This window comes from Xenopus tropicalis, chromosome 1, assembly GCF_000004195.4.
Source record: "Xenopus tropicalis strain Nigerian chromosome 1, UCB_Xtro_10.0, whole genome shotgun sequence".
Classification (NCBI taxonomy): domain Eukaryota; kingdom Metazoa; phylum Chordata; class Amphibia; order Anura; family Pipidae; genus Xenopus; species Xenopus tropicalis.
The window spans coordinates 133,830,035-133,857,104 of record NC_030677.2 but is presented as its reverse complement, the minus strand read 5'-3'; the positions used below and the strand labels follow the sequence as shown (position 1 = coordinate 133,857,104).

The following is a 27,070-nucleotide window of genomic DNA, read 5'->3' as shown; positions in this document are numbered from 1 at the left end:
TAGCCTAATCTGTGCTTAGTGAGGAATTGTCTTAAAAGTGACTGAATTTGATGAACATTGATCTTTATGGATTACTGCAATGCTATAATGTTATCCTCTGCGAAATTCTGCAAAGCTTTTCTACTTTTTGGCATTAACTCTATTGCTTTGGCTTAATAAAATATTTAATGTTCCAGGAAAAAAGGAAATCCGAGGAAGCTCTCAATGATCTGAAGCGCCAGCATGAGTCTGAAGTTGCTGAACTCCAAGTCACAATAAAAAAGCTAAAAAAGGTAAAATCAAATAGTTTAATTGTTAATTTCCCATTCCTATCCCTAAAAGGGATAGGGAGGTAGAGCAATAATAATTATTAACATAATTCTTACATAATTCTTATCTGTAAGATCATTTATGATGTATTCAAACAAACAAAACAAAACAAAAAAAGCATAACTTTCTTGGTTTGTTACATAAGTTTTCAGTCCCATCCCCCTTGAGTGCATACTTGGTTGAACCACTTTAGGCCTACTTGATCTATATCTGGTCGAAAATCCTGCAGGTTTGATTTTTTATTTGGATCGGAGACTGCATCAGCTTGTTGATATGCTCCTTACTTTGACTTTTTGTATCCTCTACATTGTAATGTGATCATTTAAATAGCTTCAAGAAGGGGTTGGATGGCTTTTTAGCAAGAAAGGGAATACAGGGTTATGGGAGATAGCTCTCAGTACAAGTGAGGGAATACAGGGTTATGGGAGATAGCTCTCAGTACAAGTGAGGGAATACAGGGTTATGGGGGATAGCTCTCAGTACAAGTGAGGGAATACAGGGTTATGGGGGATAGCTCTCAGTACAAGTGAGGGAATACAGGGTTATGGGAGATAGCTCTCAGTACAAGTGAGGGAATACAGGGGTATGGGAGATAGCTCTCAGTACAAGTGAGGGAATACAGGGTTATGGGAGATAGCTCTCAGTACAAGTGAGGGAATACAGGGTTATGGGAGATAGCTCTCAGTACAAGTGAGGGAATACAGGGTTATGGGAGATAGCTCTCAGTACAAGTGAGGGAATACAGGGTTATGGGGGATAGCTCTCAGTATAAGTGAGGGAATACAGGGTTATGGGAGATAGCTCTCAGTACAAGTGAGGGAATACAGGGTTATGGGAGATAGCTCTCAGTACAAGTGAGGGAATACAGGGGTATGGGAGATAGCTCTCAGTACAAGTGAGGGAATACAGGGGTATGGGAGATAGCTCTCAGTACAAGTGAGGGAATACAGGGGTAGGGGAGATAGCTCTCAGTACAAGTGAGGGAATACAGAGTTATGGGAGATAGCTCTCAGTACAAGTGAGGGAATACAGGGTTATGGGGGATAGCTCTCAGTACAAGTGAGGGAATACAGGGTTATGGGAGATAGCTCTCAGTACAAGTGAGGGAATACAGGGTTATGGGAGATAGCTCTCAGTACAAGTGAGGGAATACAGGGTTATGGGAGATAGCTCTCAGTACAAGTGAGGGAATACAGGGTTATGGGAGATAGCTCTCAGTACAAGTTGATCCAGGGACTGGTCCGATTGCCATCTTGGAGTCAGGAAGGAATTTTTTCCCTTCTGCGGCAAATTAGAGAGGCTTCAGATGGGGTTTTTTGCCTTCCTCTGGATCAACTAGAAGTTAGGCAGGTCATATATAGGCATTATGGTTGAACTTGATGGACGTACATCTTTTTTCAACCTAATTTACTATGTTTAGCTCAAGGGCCAAATGATCGCATTAGTGACTCCTTTGAATGTATGTATGCTTATTTATTAAAAACTCAAATCTCAAAAAGTTGATTGATTAAAATTTTGAAAAAAGCTTGGACACAACTAAATAGCATTCTATTTATCATTTTCAACTACCAACTTTCAAAATGTTTTTTAAACATCAGGTTTTTTTGTGAGTTTTAGTGCAAAAAAAAAAAACTTGAATTGAGGTAAAAACGTTATTCTAAAGGTTGCCTGCTGCTTCTGTGCTTCTTTTGACGAGATTGAATAGTACTCTGGGTGGTTGTAGATTTGAGTAAAGATGAAGGGTAAAGATGTAGCCTATCCTACTGGTGCTTGGAATTCTTTCACTAAAATGGTGGTTTAAATCCTATTTGGAATAGGAAAACACTAAAGCCTGTTGATTTATATAAAATACTACACTATATTATATTGCTTCAGGTTCATGATGTGAAACAACAGGCTAATGAAAGAAACAATCACCTACATAGTGAGAAGGACACCTTCTTGAATATCTTGCTTGCCTGCAAGAGGAATTTCATCTTTGCTGCCACTGGTGCACTTGCTCTTTATTTCTATAGCTGGAAGAACCAGGAAATATATATTTGAAGGGAGATTTACTGCAGAATAACAATGGTAACTATTTAATTAACAAGCATATTTTATTTTATTTTTTTAAATAGCTGGAAGAACAATCAAAGAACATAAATTTGAAGGAAGATGTGGCTGTATTACGAAGGAGACTGCATGACTTGACAATGGTAAATGAACAATGCCTCAGCCTCTTTTCACATGATTTCAGTAAGTGACCAATTGGGTGGGTGTTGAGGGAGTTTTAGAGTCCAACCTTCAACCTCCATTTTAAATATGGATTGGAAGCAGACTTGGCAACCGTGGCAGGGACTAAGCAAGGCCTGTGGTAGGGGCTTAATAGTAAATGATCAAAACAAATTTATAGGAAATAGGAAGCTAGGATGTGGGCCCCTGCATCCTAGCTTTTTAAACCTTCCAAATACCTGTACTGTGATCCTGTACTTTCGATACATTTGTTTATATATGGGAGGCACTTGCTGCTGTAAATTTGTATGTTATTTATTATTGTTTTTATGACAAACTTTTACTTGAATTTTCTGGTCTGGGATAAAGGTCTCACCAGAAATAATACTTTACTATTACTAAGATTTAGCTTTTAATTATTCCCCTGTACCAGACAGTAGTTTACCTTGACTGGGGATTGAAACATTGAATGCAGAGGTGAAATATTACTTTTTTTCTCATAGCGATTTCATGGAACTGCTGGTTCTTTATTGTACCCCCATATATAAAGAACTGTCAGATGTGTTAAAAAAATCTATCTATCATCTATCTATCTATCTATCTATCATCTATCTATCTATCTATCTATCATCTATCTATCTATCTATCTATCTATCTATCTATCAATCATCTATCTATCTATCTATCTATCTATCTATCTATCATCTATCTATCTATCTATCTATCTATCTATCATCTATCTATCTATCTATCTATCATCTATCTATCTATCTATCTATCTATCATCTATCTATCTATCTATCTATCTATCTATCTATCATCTATCTATCTATCTATCTATCTATCTATCTATCAATCATCTATCTATCTATCTATCTATCTATCTATCTATTTATCTATCTCTTATGTTAGTTCAGCATTACAACTACGAAACCAATAAGAGCTGGTGTAAGGGTATATTCTATTCATTTAGCTGTATAATATAGCCATTTACAATATTACTATATTCTTTATTGTACCCCCATATATAAAGAACTGTCAGATGTGTTAAAAAAATCTATCTATCTATCATCTATCTATCTATCTATCATCTATCTATCTATCTATCTATCATCTATCATCTATCATCTATCTATCTATCTATCTATCTATCAATCATCTATCTATCTATCTATCTATCTATCTATCTATCTATCAATCATCTATCTATCTATCTATCTATCTATCTATCTATCATCTATCTATCTATCTATCTATCTATCTATATCATCTATCTATCTATCTATCTATCTATCTATCTATCTATCTATCAATCATCTATCTATCTATCTATCTATCTATCTATCATCTATCTATCTATCTATCATCTATCTATCTATCTATCTATCTATCTATCTATCTATCTATCAATCATCTATCTATCTATCTATCTATCTATCTATCTATCTATCATCTATCTATCTATCTATCTATCTATCTATCTATCAATCATCTATCTATCTATCTATCTATCTATCTATCTATTTATCTATCTCTTATGTTAGTTCAGCATTACAACTATGAAACCAATAAGAGCTGGTGTAAGGGTATATTCTATTCATTTAGCTGTATAATATAGCCATTTACAATATTACTATATGTTAAATACTATACTTAAAGGGGCTGTTCACCTTTGATTTAACTTTTAGTATGATGTAGAGAGTAATATTCTGAGACCACTTACAATTGGTCTTTGTTTTTTATTATTTGTAGTTTTTTAATTATTTAATTTTCAGTTCAGGAGCTCTCCAGTTTGGAGTTAGCAGTTATTTGGATGCTAAGGTCCATGTTACCTTAGCAACCAGGGAGTGGTTTGGATGAGAGACTGGTATATGGATAGGAGAGGGCCTGAATAGAAAAGTAACAATAACAATAAAACTGTAGCCTAACAGAGCAATAGTTTTTTTGGCTGCAGGGGTCATTGACCACCATTTAAAAACTGCAAAGAAGTAGGCAAATAATCAAAAAACAAATAAATAACAGCAACCAATTGAAAAGTTGCTTAGAATAGGTAATTCAAAAACATACTAAAAGTTAGCTTAAAGTTGAACCTCCCTTTTAACTACTAAATAATACATTTAACACATTTCAAATAACATTACTTGCTCTATGAAAAATGAAACAACCTTGGGGTGTGCATAATGACAGCACATTTATTTCTAACTTTATTAGAAGTTAACACTTTTTAAGATGAAACGTTCCTTTCTCCCTGCAGGAGAATCAAAAGCTTAGGAAGGATCTGCTGGAAGCTCAGACAAGTATTTCCTTTCTCCAGAGCGAGTTAGATGCTCTAAAAAGTGATTATGCAGATCAAAGCCTGAGCTCCGAAAGGTATCTTGCAACTTTATTACTTATAAGAAAAAAATAATAAGGTATAATATGGTATTTGTCAATAAAATAGATGCTCCTGGGTTTTTACCTTCCAGAGATATGGATATAATCAGGGGGTTCACCGATGAACGAGAAAACTTGGCAAGGCAAATAGAAATATTACAGTAAGTTTTTCTTATTTTCTTTTTTATGCATTATTATAGTTATGAAATATAAAATGAGCTCTGTGTGTTCTCAACCAATAATTAGTCAAATAACACATAACTGGTCAGATTCAGTGAGAAAAAAGTTTACACTGTGAAAGAAGAAATTCAATTTGGGATGCAATTCTTGTAGATTGTAAGCTCTTTTGGGCAGGGCTCTCTTCACCTCTTGTATCGGTTATTGATTGCTTTATATGTTACTCTGTATGTCCAATGTATGAAACCCACTTATTGCACAGCGCTGCGGAATATGTTGGCGCTTTATAAATAAATGTTAATAATAATAATAATAATAATTCAATTAAAAAAAACTTATCACATGAAAACTCTATCTCATGTGATAAACCATGAGATAACTTGTTCTCACTTACTTGAATCTGCCCCAATATATCCTACTGTGCTGCTATTACCTTCCACTGCTGACATTTTTTTAGCCTCCATGATTTCTCAAGTAACACATTTTGGATAATAGTGTGTTACGGGCAGATTTACTAAAACTCTAACTTTACTTATTTTTTTCTTTTTAAATAAGAAACTAATTTTTGCAAATGTCTGATGTGTAATAAAAAGTCTTAACTGAAAGAGTACATGCGGGAAAAAGTCACCTAAAAGTGACAAAACACAAAAAACAGCACAAAAAATCTGAAAACCTCTAAAATAGTGATGAGTGAGGTTTCGCCAGGCATGGATTTGCAGCGAAATACCACATTTCAGTTTTGGCGAATTGTTTAACGAATATTCCGCTGGTAAAAAAGGCGTGGTCATGTAAAAAAAGTTTTGCGATACCCGCACATTTTTTGGCGAAATAGGACAGATTCGTTTATCACTACTCTAAAGTTTTGAAGCAAAGAAGGATCCTCCAGGGAAGGGAAGGTACATCTGCCATTAACTTCTACATGATCTTGATAAGTTTTAGCTAGCAAATTGTCGAATTCGGATTGTAGCAGTATTGAAGCATAGTAAATTTCAAAAAAGTTGCAACTTTTTTTCTGTGAATTGGAAATGAAAAAAAAATGTCTTTTCCCTCCTACACGTTGCACATTTAAAATGGCTTATAAACCAATTTGTTGGTACAAAGGTGCAAGTAGCGCTCTAGCAGTTTTCCCACATTTTTTTACTAAGCAATGCCTTTATACATTGCAGTTTGATATGGTTTCATAGTTTTTTTACTCACAGTGTAACTTAGGGTTGCCACCTTTTCTAGGGTTTCCATGTGGCCTTTCAATTTTTTGTTTGGTTTTTCCATATTAATAACATTGCCAACAAGCATTTTTTTTACAGCCAGGTACCAGGATTCAAGCATAATTTTCCCAAATGCAATCAGCCACAGAGAATTGTATTACATACTGGAAGCACAGAAACTTAAGTTGGTTAGTAAATTGTGCATAAACGCAACTTGGCTGTCAGATCTGGGCATGCAGTTCAATGATGTGTGATTCAGCTGGCACAAAGTTTTTCACCTTAGGCGCAACATGCAATGAAACCCCTGTTCTTAATGCTTGATGTTGAGTGCAGGGCTCCTTTATGCTGGAGCATGCTGTATCTTGCATCTTATGCACCAAAGTATGACCAACATATAAATGACATGCTGCGGTTAACCAATCATGCAGAACAATCTACCCCATTATTCCTTTATTCACGTATGGAGAACCATATCTACTCAGCATGTGGAAACAAAATTGTAAGTCAGCTAAAAATGTACAATGCTGTTTTTTTCAGTTTGTCCTCTTTTCGATTATAGAACAGCTAATCGAAAACTGCATGACAGTAATGATGGGCTGCGAAGTGCCTTGGAGAACAGCTTGATGAAGTACAATAGATCATTGGTATGTCTGACATGTAGCTCTGCGCTACTGCTTTTCATGTAGAAATAATGATGTGCTCACTGTGCAAAAACTGCGCTGCTGCAAAGTCAGAAGGAGCAGGGCTGCTGTGTGATTATCAGGGATATCTTATCAAGAAAGAGTCTAAACCAGTTGTCATTTAACAAATACACAGCTACCATTTTTGAATAATTATTTTTTAAAGGGGATATTCACTTTCAGACTAGTGTCAATTAACATGTTATACAGATAAAATACTTGTTCTAAATCGAGACTTTTGAGATACAAAAAATATAATGGATATAAAAATGTCAGGTTCCTGTGCTGTACAAAAATGAGACAAAGATAAATCATTTCAGAACTTTTACCACCTTTAATGTGACCTATAAACTGTACCACTCAATTGAAAAACAAACTGAAATCTTTTAGGTGGAGAGAAGAAAACCAAAAAAACTAAACTAATGTGGTTGCATAAGTGTGCACACCCTCTTCTAACTGGGGATGTAGCTGTGTTCAGAATTAATCAATCGCATTCAAAATCATGTTAAATAGGAGTTAGAATACACCTGCCATCATTTAAAGTGCCTCTGATTAACCCCAAATAAAGTTCAGCTGCTCTAGTTGGTCTTTCCTGACATTTTATTAGTCACATCCCACAGCAAAAGCCATAGTCCACAGAGAGCTTCCAAAGCATCAGAGGGATCTCATTGTTACAAGATATCAGTCAGGAGAAGGGTACAAAAGAATTTCCAAGGCATTAGATCTACCATGGAACACAGTGAAGTCATCATCAAGTGGAGACAATATGGCACAACAGTGACATTACCAAGAACTGGTTGTCCCTCCAAAATTGATGAAAAAACAAGAAGAAAACTGGTCGGGGAGCTACCAAGAGGCCTACAGCAACATTAAAGGAGCTGCAGGAATATATGACAAGTACTGGCTGTGTGGTACATGTGACAACAATCTCCCATATTCTTCATATGTCTGGGCTATGGGGTAGAGTGGCAAGACAAAGCCTTTTCTTACGAAGACAAACATCCAAGCCAGGCTACATTTTTCAAAAACACATCTGAAGTCTCCCAAAAGCATGTGGGAAAAGGTGTTATTGTCTGATGAAACCAAGGTTGAACTTTTTGGCCATAATTCCAAAAAATATGTTTGGCGCAAAAACAGTACTGCACATCACCAAAAGAACCCCATACCCACAGTGACGCATGGCGGTGGCAGCATCATGCTTTGGGGCTGTTTTTCTTCAGCTGGAACTGGGGCCTTAGTTAAGATAGAGGGAATCATGAACAGTTCCAAATACCAGTCAATATTGGCACAAAACCTTCAGGCTTCTGCTAGAAAGCTGAACATGAGGAGGAACTTCATCTTTCAGCATGACAACGACCCAAAGCATACATCCAAATCAACAAAGGAATGGCTTCACCGGAAGAAGATTAAAGTTTTGGAATGGCCCAGCCAGAGCCCAGACCTGAATCCGATTGAAAATCTGTGGGGTGATCTGAAGAGGGCTGTGCATAGGAGATGCCCTCGCAATCTGACAGATTTGGAGTGTTTCTGCAAAGAAGAGTAGGCAAATCTTGCAAAGTCAAAATGTGCCATGCTGATAGACTCATACCCAAAAAGACTGAGTGCTGTAATAAAATCAAAAGGTGCTTCAACAAAGTATTAGTTTAAGGGTGTGCACACTTATGCAACCACATTATTTTAGTTTTTTTTGGTTTTCTTCCCTCCACCTAAAAGATTTCAGTTTGTTTTTCAATTGAGTGGTACAGTTTATAGGTCACATTAAAGGTGGAAAAAGTTCTCAAATGATTTATCTTTGCCTCATTTTTGTACAGCACAGGAACCTGACATTTTATCAGGGTTGTGTAGACTTTTTATATCCACTGTATATACTAGTGAACTCTGGCAATGTCTGTGGTGACTGGACAGTGTTGATTGTTTAAGATGCTGGACGGGAGGACAAGGTATAAGGTATTTCCGCTCATGTCTCTTCCCTTTCATATTCATTTTTATGTGGTTGATCTGATTGGCTGATTCATGGTAGCAAGTTAAATCAGTGATATATAATGTACTATTTATATGTTGCACTGTCTCTGTTTATGTATTTTTGGCAGCACATTAAAACACAGGTTTGCTACCTGCAAGGTATTTCTTATGTTTATCCTGGGCTGGTTTTCTTCTAACAGGAGCACCAGCCTAGGGTATAAGGTAAGCGATTACAATCACTGGAGGTGCATTTTAGCACCTCCCTGGTGATTGTATCTTTCCTTCTCCTTTAAAATTGTTCTGGGTATTCTAGTTTTGCACCAATGAAATTTAGAAAATACTCATTGTATTTGTAAAACCATATAGAAGACTTCTACATGCTATACCTGCTTTACATACATGCTGTTTTCTTTCAGCGTACAATTAATACATCTCCTGGAAGCACAATTTCCCGAAACAGCCCAAAACTCACCAGGTGCACTTCTCCATATGACAGGTACAGTCTGTGTTTTTTCACCTTGTATTTTCCATAACTATATTTGACATTAAGGACACTAGAATTCAATTCTGTTTCAACAGACTAATATTTTGTAGGAAGATGTGTCTACTTATAAAGCATTTAAAATGTTCCCTTGAATTCAAATGATACTGAGATGAGATGTGTTGAGTCAATATTTGTGAAACAGAACACTAGACAAAATAAGCTGCATGATGCTCTCTACTGCTGAGAACTGCACTTGAGTGATTTTTGCTCTTCCATTATCTGCATTTGAGCGGTAGCTGTGGGGACAAATTGTATCTGTTCCCTACTTAACCCCAGCCATCCTCCAAACTCGAGTTTTTGCTGTAGCTATTGTATCATTTTGACTTGTAAAGGGCTAGGTAAAACCATAAACAGTGACCTTCTGTGCACATTGTGAGGTTATAAACAGCTTTTGATAACTGTTTAAATTGTGGAGTGCTGCAACATCTATCGATGCTAATAATTACTAAACGAACCCTGGCATTAGAGAACCAGCTACCTGCACCTACTTGACATGGCACAATGTGAACACTATTTGTTTGGTATATGTGCTACATTGAGGATACTGCTTGTTTGTTGCTTAGCTACAGCCCAGAAACAGATGTAGTATGTGTCAGTACCAACACTTCAAAAAAGGAATTCAAACCCAAAAGCCAAAATACTACAAAACGTAAACACTATAGTGTGTGGTATAAAGAGAGCACCCCCTAGTGATCACTGAGGGACAAAGAAAAAGTCTCAAATACCACTGAACCCCTTATAGGCTAAGATTAAGTGCTGGGTAAGCATCAATTGTGTTAGGCCATTTCTGTAAGGGGTTACTTATGGTTTTAATGTAGTGAAATAAATATGGGAGCAAACATCCTTCTCTATCTACTTTATAGCCCTTTCTGTGCCAATATGATAAGCCTAGGAGAGAAGCAAAGCCCTTTCACTGTGATGAATAATGATAATTTCAGCAACTAATTTGGCTATATACAGTGGCTTGCAAAAGTATTTGGCCCCTTTGAACTTTTCCACATTTTGTCACATTACAGCCACAAACATGAATCAATTTTATTGGAATTCCACGTGAAAGACCAATACAAAGTGGTGTACACGTGAGAAGTGGAACGAAAATCATACATGATTCCAAACATTTTTTACAAATAAATAACTGCAAAGTGGGGTGTGCCTCAGAGGTTGTCTAAGAGAATACTGGGAGCAACAACACCATGAAGTCCAAAGAACACACCAGACAGGTCAGGGATAAAGTTATTGAGAAATTTAAAGCAGGCTTAGGCTACAAAAAGATTTCCAAAGCCTTAAACATCCCACGGAGCACTGTTCAAGCGATCATTCAGAAATGGAAGGAGTATGGCACAACTGTAAACCTACCAAGACAAGGCCGTCCCCCTAAACTCACAGGCCGAACAAGGAGAGCGCTGGTCAGAAATGCAGCCAAGAGGCCCATGGTGACTCTGGACGAGCTGCAGAGATCTACAGCTCAGGTGGGGGAATCTGTCCATAGGACAACTATTAGTCGTGCACTGCACAAAGTTGGCCTTTATGGAAGAGTGGCAAGAAGAAAGCCATTGTTAACAGAAAACCATAAGTTTACCACAAGCCATGTGGGGGACACAGCAAACATGTGGAAGAAGGTGCTCTGGTCAGATGAGACCAAAATGGAACTTTTTGGCCAAAATGCAAAACGCTATGTGTGGCGGAAAACTAACACTGCACATCACTCTGAACACACCATCCCCACTGTCACATATGGTGGTGGCAGCATCATGCTCTGGGGGTGCTTCTCTTCAGCAGGGACAGGGAAGCTGGTCAGAGTTGATGGGAAGATGGATGGAGCCAAATACAGGGCAATCTTGGAAGAAAACCTCTTGGAGTCTGCAAAAGACTTGAGAATGGGGCGGAGGTTCACCTTCCAGCAGGACAACGACCCTAAACATAAAGCCAGGGCAACAATGGAATGGTTTAAAACAAAACATATCCATGTGTTAGAATGGCCCAGTCACAGTCCAGATCTAAATCCAATCGAGAATCTGTGGCAAGATCTGAAAACTGCTGTTCACAAACGCTGTCCATCTAATCTGACTGAGCTGGAGCTGTTTTGCAAAGAAGAATGGGCAAGGATTTCAGTCTCTAGATGTGCAAAGCTGGTAGAGACATACCCTAAAAGACTGGCAGCTGGAATTGCAGCAAAAGGTGCTTCTACAAAGTATTGACTCAGGGGGCTGAATAATTACGCACACCCCACTTTGCAGTTATTTATTTGTAAAAAATGTTTGGAATCATGGATGATTTTCGTTCCACTTCTCACGTGTACACCACTTTGTATTGGTCTTTCACGTGGAATTCCAATCAAATTGATTCATGTTTGTGGCTGTAATGTGACAAAATATGGAAAAGTTCAAGGGGGCCGAATACTTTTGCAAGCCACTGTATATGTGTGTGTGTGCATATTGGTACCTTGTATGTTACTTGATCATACCCAGATTTGCATATGCTCTGATTGCTTACAGTCTCTTTGCTGGCACTGATTAGATGTTAAAAACATAGGTCATTTGATAAATGCTTAAATACTTTTATCCCTCGGATGATACTCTTACATTTTCAGCTGTAGTGTTCAAACAACCCATAGCTAGTACCCATGACACTAGCAGATGCTCACAATGGTGTATTACCCCAGGAATCTCCTGTTCCTGAGCCTAATCACTTGAGTCCCTATACTTGATGGTGACACCACAGGGAAATAAGCTCTTCATCACCACCTCCTCCTACAGCAAGTGGGGACCAAAGAGATAAATATGTGGTAGTCTCCATTTTTACAGACTAGGGAACCCTGGCACCCCCTGGCCAGGCACTGAACTGCCAGGGAAATACTTTAACCTGGATAGCAAAATATCCCTCCTTCTGACTGTAAATCATGACCAGCTCTTAGCTCTACAAAACTTCCCAGAGGGAAACATTATATAAAGGTTGGGAAACCTTTACCTTTACACAAATATTTATATAATTGAGGTGACAGATGGCTTAAAATGAGTTGGCTTGATACAAGTTGAAATATTTAGCATTCTACTGTTACAGACATCTAATAACTGCCAATATAGATCATCTGGGATTTTGGTTTATGTGTGTGTATGTGCATGCAGTTTTTCAGACATGTAAACATCTGATCTAGTTTGAATGCCAGGGAAGCAGTATGGCATGGAAAGCATTCTGCGCATCTTTGGATTAGAAGATTCATCCATACCTGTTTTGCTATAGTAGCTGGGAGCTGTTACCATTGGTGCAATCATATATCCTTTATATCTCTCTTTATCAGCATGTCATGATGTTTTGTAACCATTTATCTTTAGTTGTAAAAGCACTACTCTCTTGAGAATATTTTGACGTTAAAATGATTAATAATGATGTGTATAGGGAAATCAATCCTCTGATTAGATCTTTTTCCAGTAACAGCGTAGTAATTATTCACAGGAACAGCTTACCTGGCTCCCTTCTCTCCCCTGCATATAAATAGTAAAGCATCTCCACACATTAGTGACAAGTATTTGCTTATGTGTTTAATTTATCATTAAAGCAGAAAATGTTTTTTTGACAGGTCTCCTCGCTCTTCATACTTAGATGAAGACTATGATTCTTTAGCAGTGTGTGATCCCATGCAGAGAATGAACTGTGAAGTTGACAGCTTGCCGGAGAGCTGCATAGACAGTGGTTTATCCACCCTGAGAGACTCCAATGAATATGATTCGGAAGCTGAATACCGGCCACCAAGGATTTTCCATAGGTCACGGTTTCCACATGAAAACTATGGCGGTGACGCTTCTGATACAGATGTAAGCTTCACAACAAATTTCCTACTGTATTAACAATACAAATTAATTGCTTCTTGTCATAAGAGTATTTTACTGAATAAATTGTAGCTGTAGGGACTTTAGCACACTGCCCGATTGTTAGCACCTTAGGGTTGTTGATGGAACAAAAGGACATTGATTATTACATCAAATATAAATGTTTTACTTGTTCAGAAGTCATAATATATTTGTTTAAATTACATTACTAAATAATAAACGTCTTATCTTGGTCTGTTTATGAAAAAATGCAAGATATATACAGTGAAACATGACTTTTACATATTTACTTATTTTAAATATTCACGAATTTTACACTATTTCTTGTGGCTCCACCATGCATAGTTCATTTTCCTGTTTATACGTTTTCCTGGATTTTATATATTTTTTTGGTCCCCTGACAAAATTAAAATACAGGTTCTACTGTAATTGAATTTTCATGTGTTGGTTACACTGAACATGTAAAGGGGAAGTAAATCTACTTGCATCCATCTGCATTAAAGCTTGCAAATAATGGAAAATCAGCTACATAAGATAGACCCGGGTTGGGCAATGTTGTCCTAGCCAATAAAAATATACTGTTACAAACCAGCTGAAATATACTCTGGGGTGAGGTCTAATTTTTTAGTGTATAGTCATATTGTGGCTAGGTAATAAACCATATACATGGGTGGGTATACCGAAGGATTATAGGTTTATAGTTTGGAACACTCCATAGTGGAAGATGTAACTCACCTGATGAGCTGATAGACACACTCACATTTTATCAAAGATGCATGGCCTAATATTATAACCATATTATAATCATATTATCTGTGCTGAACTAAAATTATAGTTCACTATATTGAAAGAGCACTAGTTCTTGCTGAAATAAAGTAATTCCTCTTATGTTCAATATAAAATGTGCATTCCTCTTCCATGCCCCTGGACTAGAGATTTTCAGACCTCTTGGGTTCCAACTACCCTCTGCAGTTACAGTAGGTAATCAAAACAGTCCCACTCAGCATTAGATTGGGAAGTGTGATGCCCAACGGGGTTGCTACCCCAGGGGACCCCACACCCCCTCAGGGGCCCTGCCACCCCCACAAACTCGCCCACCGCCAGCCCCCTCTCCCTGTATGCATACCTTATACTGTATTTTTGCAATCAGGGGAGGGAGGGCTGCAGGGGACCACAGCAACATAACAGCGATCATTCTTGCAGGTGGGGATCAGGTCTGGATCAGCAGGGCCCGGGTTTTTAGAGTCCAACCCTGGTCCCACTACTTTGGGCCCCTGTGGAAGGGTAAGCCCAGCACTAACCTCTGCACTAATCTTATCTCACTCTCTTATAGGTTCCAGAAATCCGAGATGAAGAATCCTATGCACCGGATAACGGTGGTAATCTTGACTGGAAACCATCAAATCCTGTTAGCAGAAGCAGCTCAGGGGCATCATCATCCAGAAAATGTATCTCTGCATTGTCTGCAAATGTTACCAGTGTAAGTTGAGGCTCTCCTACATTTTTTGCAGCATATTATTTTAAGAAAAATAAATATATATAAGAACAGAGTGCCGCACACACAGGGACTTAAAAAAGAACAAAAAAGCTTTTTTAATCGAATGTTTCGAACACTAAGGGGGAGATTTATTAATACGAATGCTCATTCATTCGAATGCTCCAAGCGTATTTTCGCTGATTTTTTCGCGCGTGCACGACTTTTTCGTACGCTTGCACGAAAAATTCGGAAAGGTTCTGCCGCTGTTTACAATTGTTCAGTACGAAAATTTCGTGACTTTCATATCCAATCCGAATTTTTAACATTCGGGATTCAAACTCATGTTTTAATGAATCGGCCCCTAAATCAGCCCCTGGGAAAAACCAGTGTTATTGCCTGAAGAGCTAACATTTTAAAGATGTTGATTTGTGTAGAAACTTAGGATTCTAGGAATACTGCCTGTAACATCTGTTAAAGAGCAAATTGAATGCGTGTGAGTAAACCCATTTGCCCACATGTGTGACTACATCTTCTTGAATACAAGTAAACTGTTTGGTTTCCAAATCATATAACCTAAAGAAGCACAAACAGATATTTGCTGAATTTCTCCTAGAAACATGTCAGGCAGGTGTACATTGTAAAGCAGATGGCACTGTGCCATTGGCAATGAATAAGCAATGTTATACAGTTCACTCAGGTCTTTACTGTATTGGCAGATTTATTCCTGATACATTAATACATTGATAGTGTAATTACACATTTAATCATACATATTTTTCTTTATTTCAGGCAGAAACTGTTGACAAAGTGCATAAGTATACACATGCAGAGAAGGCATATAAGATTGTTTTGGCTGGAGATGCAGCTGTTGGAAAGTCTAGCTTTTTGATGAGACTTTGTAAAAATGAGTTCAGAGGAAACACAAGTGCCACTTTAGGTATGTGTTAGCTACATGTCTATCTACCTGAGCTGTCACCTCTCTTATAACTTTCTATCCATCCTTCTTTATCTCTAGCCATAATCTATTGTTTTTCTCATACCTATTGATTTCACTAACATATGTATTTCTAGCTATTATCTGTTGTTTATCAATACAGTATCCAAGTATATGGGTAAAGTACAGTAAGTTTATGGTATCTGTTCATCTCATTTAAAGTAATAGTTCTAATGTATTGCTCTAGATCTAAACCTCCAATATATATTAAATAAGTATAAAACACTCAATATAACTTTAGAGGCTTAACTTCAAAAGCCCTATCCACCAAGTTGGGAAGGTTTATTTCATGTGATATGGTCATGTGAATCACTGTCTTTATGACTGGAGTTGATGAGGGAACGTGGGAAAAGATATGATATGAACTGTCCACTTATTTCTGTGGCAGATAAAAAAGAAATAAGTTAAAAGCACTCACTGTTACTAGTTACTTACCCCTGATGCTCAAAAAAATGCTTAAATTGTATATCAAATGACCACCTTTTGTAGATTCTAAGGCCTATGGCACATGTAGCAAATGTAAAATTGATTTCGGACAGCACCACACTCCTTCAAATATTACAATGCCTTTATTATACACTTTAGGGCATTACAGCAACATTTCAAGATTAATACACCTAAGGTGGTACCACATACTGTACAGAAAACCCTCAAGTGTGCACTTTCTGGCTGAAATCTGCTAGCTGCTCACTGACAGATTTCAGTCCTTTGCCCACAGATCTTGAGTGGAAGGTGGCCAAATCAGTGTTCTCTCTGCCGGCAAAAAAATATATTGTGTGCCGTAGGTCTTAAACTTTAGTCTAAGTGAGCCTGTCCAGCTTGATGAATAGGGTTTACAGAACTGATATAGCTAAGCATCTCCTATTCTTTGGCAATAAGAGCACATGAGTTTCTCATACTTTACTAGATGTTTAGTGGAAACGATACACAGGGTAAATTTCTATTAACTTTCCCTAATTACTTCCTGTTGTGCACTAGGGAATTAGAGATTGTAATTACATTGTTATTCCCATTGGTAAAGTTTAATCAAAATATGCAAATATGTTCATATAAATGTTAATGTTATAACAATATAAATGTACAAAAGGTTGTACAAGTTTTCCAGTTATTTATAATGTGCATTCTTTGGCCTGTTTTGGCATCCACTGAGATCAGATCTATATGAAAGTTTACCTTTTGGATGCCTAAGGCATATTATGTTCCTCTTTTCTACCACAAAGGCCATATCAGTTATTTAATTATCATTCCAGAATCTCTGTGTCACTGTCTTTTTGTTAAACGATTTATTTAATTCCTCATATTTTGTAAAACAGATGTTACTCTGACATTGCCTTACAGAAAATCCATCAGGTATAATAATTTAATTTCTCAACATGTCACGTCTAAAATAAACTATTTTCCCTATTAATTTGTTGTCTCTGCCCCCTCACAATTTTTTTTTTCAAAAATCTAAAAAACTTTGCTTTAGAGAAATATCTCTGCAAACATATTAAATGTGTTAAGAACTAACCAGACAGTACAGGCACCAAGTTTTAGTTGTGTCCCTTATCTTTTCAAACCAATTGCTAACATTACACTACCTCGTACATCAGGGATCCCCAACCTTTCTTACTCGCGAGCCACAGTCAAATGTAAAAAGACTTGGAGAGCAACACAAGCACCATAAAAGTTCACAGAGGTGCCAAATAAGGGATTGGCTATTAGGCAGCCTCTATGCACACTATCAGCTTACAGGGGGCTTTATTTGTAGTAAATCTTGTTTTTATTCAACCAAAACTTGACACCAAGTCAGGAATCCAAAAATAACTACCTGGTTTGGGGGCACTGGGAGCAACATCCAGGGGATCGGTGAGCAACATGTTGCCCCCAAGCCACTGGTTGGGGATCACTGTCGTACATCATAAACATTAAGTACTCTCTGAAACAGGTTTACTAGAAACGTGTTAACAAATATATATGTTTTTTAAAAGGCGTTGATTTTCAAATGAAGACATTGGTTGTTGATGGAGAGCCAACAATCTTGCAACTTTGGGACACAGCAGGTCAAGAAAGGTATTGTGTTTTACTTATATTATTCTTACTTAGCAACACTAAAAAACTAAACAACACAAAAAAAAATTGTGTTTTAGAGTAATTAAAATATTATGTACCGTTGCTCTGTAGAATATAATGGTGTTTTACAGAGTTTATCTGTTATCTGTTATTTACCCTGTGCAATTTAGCCCTATTTCTGTTGCCTCTGTTGCTACACAGCAACTTGTTTATATACACAATAGTATAGTGTTTTTGACGCAAAAAGATCAGTTTTAACAGTGCAGGGCAACAGTACATTATATTTTAAGCCTTTGGTTTATTGATTTTGCATGCTGTGATTAGTGGTTTCCTAATGAAGTACTGTTGCATGTAGGGAAGCTTTATATACTATATGCAGTTGTGCCACTTGTCAAGGATTGACAAGGTTTTAAAAAGGGACCAAACTCAGGTGATTAAATACAGGCCTTTTTCTGTTGTACAGAAACTTCCACACTATTAACAAATCCTCTAGTAAGTTAGATTTGGGGCAATTACATGAAAAAGTGTGTACATCTTTATCTGTTTATTTTGCTTCTTTAGTTTAGCTTTTATTTGTACTAATAGCAGAAATGATAGTGTATTGTGTGTGGTGCCCCATGCCAAAGTTCAGTACTTCTGTTTTGGAATGTTATGGTTTCAAAAAAAAAAAAAAATAGATTTAGACAGCTCCCTAATGTGTTTATTGATGTCTTTAAGACATACCCTAGTATTTTACTATATATATTTGCTTGGTAATGAAAAGAAAGGGGTTTTATGTGTCAGTGGTGTCTTGTATTTGCTCCTAAAATAAATAGATCTAGCCAAATAAAGACACTCTTCCTACAGAAGAAAACATTCCTAGTGCTGTGGTAGTGTAAGGGCACACTAGCCAGAACATAGCTGTAAGGAGCTGCTGGATACTCCTAGAGAGGGAAAAGCACAATTTGTTTCCACTCTAGGAGGGTGTAGTAATTGTATGTTAGTGCTGGTGAGAGAAATATTGTCATATACCTCCAACTAAATGGGCAGTTTTGGGATTGCAGCTAGCAAGGTATTTATGGAGAGTTGTGCCACTAAGTTTACACATTAAGGCAGGGGTCCCCAACCTTTCTTACTCGTGAGCCACAATCAAATCAAATGTAAAAAGACTTGGGGAGCAACACAAGCACCATTAAAGTTCATGGAGGAGCCAAATAAGGGCTGTAATTGGCTATTAGGCAGCCTCTATGCACACTATCAGCTTACAGGGGCTTTATTTGGTAGTAAATCTTGTTTTTATTCAACCAAAACTTGCCCCCAAGTCAGGAATTCAAAAATAACTCCCTGGTTTGGGGGCACTGAGAGCAACATCCAAGGGGTTGGGGAGCAACATGTTGCCCCTGAGCCACTGGTTGGGGATCACTGCATTAAGGTATATGTGCCTGTTGACCTGGAAAAGGGGGAAAGGAGCATGCCCCTGATTCACAGTTCCACTGCTTCATGGTTGTCAATACACAATGCATACAATTACCAGGCAGTTTGATATAACAAGATAATTTATTCCACAAATGATCCTTCATTTATGTTCAGGTTCATTTTTGGTGCCAAGGTTAATTTCTTAAATATTTATAAATTTTTACATCCATACAATTTTTTCACTCATCCATTATTTCATTTTGATTTTAGATTTCGGAGCATCGCAAAATCCTATTTTAGAAGAGCTGATGGTGTTCTGCTTCTGTATGATGTAACCTGTGAGAAGAGCTTCCTGAATGTGAGGGAATGGATCGACATGATTGAGGTTACTATGCATTTAATACTTTCTTTGCTTAATGTGTCATCAGAAAGAAATTACATTTTGTGTTCTGAATGCTGGGTAGGATTGGTCCCAGTTATTATATTATTTTCTACAGAGATTTTTTAAGGAGACAGAAAGTTATTTTGGAATATTACTGCCAATAAATTCACCACATTCGTGCCACCTAGAACACTATATTTATTTTGCAGAAAGAATTACCATACCTGAGTAAAAAGCCCTAGAAGCTTTCTCTGTTTGCTTAAGATTGCAGCTGCCATTTTAGCTTGGTCTTCATAGCTTTCGGCTGTATAGCTCTAGCCCTTCTGGCTCAGATTGCACATTCCTAAGGCGGGGGGAGGGAGTGCCCATACAGAACTGTAAAGAGTGCATTTTGACACAAGTACCTTTAATGATAGGGGTTTTATGTTCAACTCACTGTGGGGGAAATTTGCAAGTTGCCCACTGCACTTGTGGTTGTTAATGAGCCCTCTAGACTGTAATCAACAATTACACATTGTTGTGTATGCACTGGCACTGTGATGCTTAATGCTAGTCCACTATTTGTTTTAGTATTAGAACTTAATCCACACCCTATTTGGTGACTCCCGTTATTGATGACCCAAGAAAGGTCTAAGGTGGCGAAAAACATGATGAATGATGTGTCCTTGTTTACCATAGTGAACTTGAGTAGATGTATGAAGGTGGTTACTGGGCGGTCTGCCACTACAGCATGTATATCCCAGAATTTCCCACTGGAATTTCCTTATACTGTATACTTTAGAATATCCTGAATATTATTGCACAGGAGTATTATGCATGGTTTATTACATGGATTAGGAACAAATCATCCATGTGAAATACATCTGAAGAAAAGCAACATAAGTTTGTATAGGCACTGTTCCCAATCTGTGCAGCAAAAAATATGGTATCAAAGGGGCTAAATTGTGCAGGTACAGCTGTGGTGGCTCATAGCAAGAGATCAGAGCTTTAACTTCAGAGCCAAACTTTTTCACCAATGAGCCACATTCTAATGTAAAAAAAAGCATCTAAAATGTTTCTGCGGGTGCCAAATAAGGGCTATGATTGGCTATTCAGAAGCCTCTATGTTTACTGGTAGCCTACAGGAGACACTGTTTGGCAGTTCACATAGTTTTTATGCAACTAAAGCTTGACTTAATGCTATAAGAACCTGCTTTGAAGCCATTGGAAGCATCCAATGGCTGGGGTAGTAGACTAATCTACCCAGTGGGTAGTAGACTAATCAAAACATTGTTGATTGGTTGCCATGTGCAATTTAGCACCTATCTTTGCAGATAAGCCCTCAAGTGCACATAAAAAATGTGAATGAACATTAGGGCAAATATACAGAGATGGAGCTTTCTGAGCATAGAGTTAGGAATGCCACATTTACCACATTATTGGCATGTTACATGGTCTGACCTACTGTGACAGTTTCTTCAGCCACAGGAAAGTTCCCTGACATTAAAAAACAGAGCTCCTCTGTGATTGCATTATTAAGTAACCTGAAGATTTTATTTAACAGGATGCTACTAGTGAAGCCATTCCCATCATGATGGTTGGAAATAAAGCAGATCTCAGACAGCTAATGGCAGAACAAGGTCATATATGTGTGTCAACAAATTATGGAGAAAAGCTATCCAGGGTAAGTGTTCATCTAGAAAGGCTGCTCACGTGTGTTAAGTTGCAATTCAACATCACTGCAACTGTCTCCTAGTCTCCTAGTCGAGAACTGTTCCCACAGACAACAAAGATCTCATTAGAGAAACAGTCCCCCGGTGGATCCATTCCTATAAAGGCTGCAGCTGTATAGAGGAGTTGAGGCTCTCTTGAAGAGTTTGGAGTAGCCTACACAGGATTGTTATTAAAATAAAACAAACTCACATATTTTTATATTTTATATGTTGTATGGAAGCTGTGATCCATTCTCAACAAAACTATTCACATTAATACAAAACTTCATCATCTAAATGCTGTCAAGGTCATGTAGAAATCAATGGACAGCTGTTCTGTTGGCAAATCTGGGCGCCCATAGGCTGCCCCCCATTCGCGCTCCCCTGCGCATGCGCGAACCAACATATCTCTCTACCCCTCCCCCCTGCGCGCATGCACGAACCAACATCTCTCTCTGCCCCTCCCCCCCTGCGCGCATGCGCGAACCAACATCTCTCTCTGCCCCCTTCCCCTGCGCGCATGCGCGAATCAACATCTCTCCCTGCCCCCCACGCGCATGCGGAAACCAACATCTCTCTCCCCCCCCCCGGTAAATCAATGGACAGCTGTTCTGTTTCAAATCTGGACAAAATGTTGAGATTTCGTTGCGGCGGGGCGGCATGCTGCCCCTAAATTTGTGCTGCCCTAGGCCCGGGCCTTTGTGGCCTCGCCACAAATCCGGGCCTGTCTGTTGCCAGTTTAAAGATCTTCTTTTGCTAAGGGGCGTATTTATTATGCTGTGTAAAACTAATTCGCCGAAAAAACGGAGTAAAAAGCTGTGTAAAATAAATAAAAAAGGTCGCCATCTGAACGCCGGATATTACACCGTTATTTTCCATAAGTTCTGGTGGAAGAAAAAACACGTAAAAAATTACGCCGTTTTACGCCGTTTTTACACAGCAAAGCCTGGCGATGTGTGGCAAATTTTCTTGCTGTTTTTTACATAGCATAATAAATATGCCCCTTAATTACATGCACATTTTTATTTTTAAAGACCTTGACCAATAACTCCCAGCATTCTTAGCCAGCCAATTTAATCTTGATCAGCTTATTCTGCTTATTCAAGAATACAATAAACTGCTGTAATTTATAAAAATGCCATTATTATCACATACATTGTATAACTGTGAATAACTCTCCAGTCCAGCCTAGGCACAGTTGGAAGCTTATCGGACAAACTGAAGCAATTTATAAGATATATGTATAACATTTTCTTTGTGAAAATTGCGCTCATGCAGGCATATATCAGTTTTTTATTGAACTGCAGCATTTATTTTTCTCTTTAGACATACGGTGCTTTGTTCTGTGAAACCAGTGCCAAAGAAGGATCAAACATTGTTGAGGCAGTTCTTCATCTTGCTCGGTAAGTGCCCTGGATGTAGGTTCAGAAGGAACAATTTAAAAAAATTGACAGTTGTCCTGCAATGAGCTACATGGAAGAATAAATAGTTGAAGAATACTTTGCACTCACAACTTTATACGCTTACAAAATTAATTAGAAACCATTTGTAATGAGTGAAACTGCCCATCTACATTAGTTAATAGGAGTTTTTTACCATTACGGAAAAAACACAAATTTTCTCCAGCAAAACTCACACAACAAAATTCTAGCGCAAACATAATTACCACTTACGAAAACAAAGAATTTGCCGTGAATCCATACCAGGTTAAAAATTAAATCATCTTTAGAAACCATGTAAATCTATGCAGAGCAAATTATGTGTTGCTGGTACAGTGTTAATGTTTAGATGCCTTGTCACTGTAAAACTCTAAAGTTCCCCTTTAAATTCTGGAGTCTTAAAAAAAAATTAAATAAACTTTGTATGAATGATTGTAACTAGTGGATGTGGGTATAGAACAAAATCACTGAATAAGAATCAGGGAATAATGTCACCCAGCCTATTTCCAGATCACTATTTGGGCTTTGGATCACTGGCATTTCTAAGGGACAATCCCCTGACATACAATTATACTTATGGGTCCAGGCCTTTGCATTAAAAAGAATTATGAGCAATTCCATTTGCCTGTTGAGCTGCTAATTGCTTGGACAACAAAGTGCCTTGAATTCAGCTTGTGTACTATTGGCCTTAAACAACAGAATACAAATACTGTATATAGAGAAAAATATTCTGCTGGATACACAACATTAAACATTAGTTATTTATGTTATGTAAAGTCTATCACTAACTTTACCAGACATTAGGCAAAATAAAACAGGAGCAAACCCCAGATTTAATAGTCCACATGGAGTTGCAGTTCACAAAGGAAAATTGCATAGATATATGCCATTTTAAATTTTTGTTTAGATTTGGTAGATTCACAGGAACATGCCTTCAGGAGGAAACTTTGCGCGACTTTGGAAAGCTGAAGCGATATGTAGGCCTTTACACTGGTGGCTCCTGTTGTTGCCGGTGGAAAGGCGTGTTTAGTTGCCCGCAGTAGCAGAATTCTATTGCGGGCAACATATCTGTTTTTTAGCTACTATTACAGGACATGTCAACCCCCCCAGCCAAAAATTTTATCATTGAAAAGCCTCACAGCATTCTTCCGGTCCCTCAAAAGCCAACAGTGAAGCTGCAGCGATCCCTTGATGTGTCTCCCTCTGCACAGCTCTGTAACTCCCTCTCCCCCCTCCCTCAGAATTCTGCCTGTCTGCCTGGCGTGGTGCACATGTGCAGTTCAAATATGTTTTTAATGAGCAAGCGCACATGTGTCTATTTTGTTATTTTAATAAAGCTTGTTTCACCGACGGCAAAATGGCCGCCCAGTGAAACACCAAACGAAGAAAAAAAAAATGCGGCGGTGCAGGCTGTAGAAAGAGAGTGGGGGAGCGGAACTTATGCGGTTCAGGTGGGGGTAAGGTGCCCTTTGCATTACACACAAAATGAAAATTTGCGTTGACAACTCCTTTAACAGCTGCAGTAAGGATTAGAGGAAGGCTTCTCAGTGCAAGTGTTAGGGACTCAGAGATTTGTAGTTCAGCAGTAGGTAACTTGTGGCAATTGTCGAACAACAGCTCCTGTCATTCTCAGCCAGCCACCGGGTCCTTGATGATAAAGCAGAGTTGTAATTCAGCAGTTGCCAGAGAGCGGCAGGTTGCTTATCCCTGGCTTAGGTGGTATATTACTGCAAACTCACTTATCTCTTTTTATTGCTTTCTCTAGAGAGGTGAGGAAGCGCTGTGACAATGAAGATGACAGGGGTTCCGTAACCAATCTCTCTGCCGCGATTAGCAAAAAGCCAGCCCAAATGAAGAACTGCTGTAATGTCTAGACTTTCCTGTTTCCAACAAATTAGCTTTCTAGTGCCATACACTTTCACCTACGACAGCATTTAGATTGTACATAAGCAATACCTGCCATTTCTGCCGCTTTCCCTTATCTTCCTCCAGCTGCGTACACTACCCTTGGGCCCGTGCATAGTGTTTTCTGCATACAGTACAGCTTCTGGACACACAGACAATGCAATATACAACTATATACAATAAATATGCAGAGTATTTATCATTTGCCAGTTTCATGTTCAAAGTGCTTGTGATCACTTCCTTTTTTTTTTTACATTTATTTATATATACCACTTTATAAGCTTCTTGGTTTTGTGCAAATGACTATTTGGGTTCCCAAGTACTATGTGAGTCTTTCAATTTTTCTGAAATTACCAGATTGCTCTTACGCATAATTTATTAAAGTAATTTTTTTTGTTGAAGTTTGCTTTGTTTTCATTTTTAACTAAAACAGTTTTTTAAATTTTTACTAAACTGTTGAACATACACACACACATGTATGTAAAAAAGGACTTTAATACAATAAGCATTTAGTCAAGTATATGTAGTATAGCCTATATTGGGTCATTATTGGGTCATTGTAGTATCCAATAGCCTATAATGGGTCATTAAATCTAAATTTTAGTTGAATCATATAAAATTCCACTTCCTACAAAGTCCACGATACATTACATAGCCAAAGGTATGTGGATATTTGCCTCTGCAACATCACTTTCCTAAGCCAGGGTTATTATATGAAGCTGATCCTCCTACAGCGTCTTTGCTAGATGCTCAAAACATTGTTGGTGGGAAGTGCTTCTATGAAACCACAAGAGCATTGGTAAGGTTGGGCACTGATGTTGGGTATCAGGCCTGGCTTGCAGTTGGCATTCCTAATTATGACACAGATGTTCAGTTGGGTTGAGGTCAGGAATCTGTGCAGTTTTTTTCCATTCCCATCTCTGCAAACCAATTGTGTATGGACCTTCATTTTGTACATGGGAGCATTATCCTTCTAAAACAGGAAAAAGCCCTGTAATAAAGACCTTCTATATAATTACAGTCAAATGGGATATAAAGCCAAAAAAGAAAATTTTACATAAAAAAAAATCACAGGGCTCATTTTTTCCCACATAGGAAAAAAAAAGACTATAATTCCAGTGGCATTGCAATCGCAAAGGGTATAATCTCTTGATGCAATTGTGCTTTGTCTGTTGCATCTGATTCAACAAGATGGACTCAACTGCTCATGTGCTTTGTTACAAAGCATTTCCTGTGTCTGACATGTGAGTGATGTGTGCAACCTATTCATTTGGCACAACTCAACTACGGCAAATGACACAAGGTGCTGAGGGAACACTGGAGCTACTGCCTGATCAGATGTGGTGGTACAGGTATAGGACCCATTATCCAAAATGCTCGGGACCAAGGATATTCCAGATAAGGGGCCTTTACGTAATTTCGATCTTCATACCTTAAGTCTACTAAAAGATCAATAAAACATTAATTAAACCCAATTGGATTATTTTGCATCCAGTAAGGATTAATTATATCTTAGTCGTGATCAAATACAAAGCACTGTTTTATTTTTACAGAGAAAAAGGAAATCAATTTTAAAAATCTGAATTATTTCATTAAAATGGAGTCTATGGGAGACAGGCTTTCCGTAATTCAGAGCCTTCCGGATATCGGGTTTCCAGATAGGGATCCCATATCTGTATCTCCAGGGTTCCCCCGTGTCAATAGGTGCAGCAGCGCCTGATTTGCAGCGGAAGGCAGAAAGGGCTGAACAGCGCTGAGCACAACTATGGTGAGGAGCAAAGAGTGTATTTTAATGCAAAGAAATTGTGGGACTGCAACTGCACTGGACATAAATGAGCCTGTGTGATTTTAAGCAACTTTGCATTTCTCTAAGAAGAAGAATGTATCACAGGTCATATTCCAGACCAAAACAGGCCAGCAATTTGTGTATTTTGGAAAGATGCTTAGAACTACATTTACTTTTACTAGGCAAAGTATTTATTTTTAAGTTTTCATCCTCGTTAACTATGGTTTGATGGAAAGTAAACAAAAGACAAATCATGCTGAACATTTATAATGGAACCACTGCCCAAGCAATAATTCTCCTCTGCTAAATTTCCTATATATTTTTACATACAAGTTTGTTTATTATAACTAAATTTCATCAAAACTAACTGTAAGCGCAATTGTTGCATTGTATTGGCTATTGAGGCATTTCTCTGCATTGGGGCAAGTGCCTTTTTCTTCTAGAAACGGTGAAAAATTGGGCATTTACCAAACTTATCAAGAAATTAATTTCCTCACTGTTACAGTAGCTATCTAGTGCAATGTGCATCTCATAGTAGTTTGCCTAATGATTACCAAGTAAGGAATATCAGCTTTGTGTATGAACATCAGGAGATGTGCAATGAAACAAAGGCAAATGTTGACATCACCGGAGAACTATATGCGTTAGACAAGTTGCTACA

At 37.9% G+C, this 27,070-nt stretch overlaps 1 protein-coding gene across 1 annotated transcript in view; it reads left to right on the top strand.

Annotated features, from left to right (window-relative positions):
- LOC780339 (RAS and EF-hand domain containing) overlaps positions 1-25,024 on the top strand; it is a 52,495-nt gene extending 27,471 nt beyond the window's left edge. The window contains 14 exon segments of the mRNA NM_001079409.1: positions 177-272; positions 2,427-2,504; positions 4,775-4,890; positions 4,986-5,054; positions 6,835-6,919; positions 9,334-9,413; positions 13,039-13,273; positions 14,622-14,768; positions 15,555-15,702; positions 17,730-17,811; positions 19,477-19,591; positions 21,132-21,251; positions 22,606-22,682; positions 24,484-25,024. Of these exon segments, the coding sequence (NP_001072877.1) occupies positions 177-272; positions 2,427-2,504; positions 4,775-4,890; positions 4,986-5,054; positions 6,835-6,919; positions 9,334-9,413; positions 13,039-13,273; positions 14,622-14,768; positions 15,555-15,702; positions 17,730-17,811; positions 19,477-19,591; positions 21,132-21,251; positions 22,606-22,682; positions 24,484-24,592 (1,557 nt within the window). The 3' untranslated portion in view covers positions 24,593-25,024.
- The last annotated feature ends 2,046 nt before the right edge of the window (positions 25,025-27,070 follow it).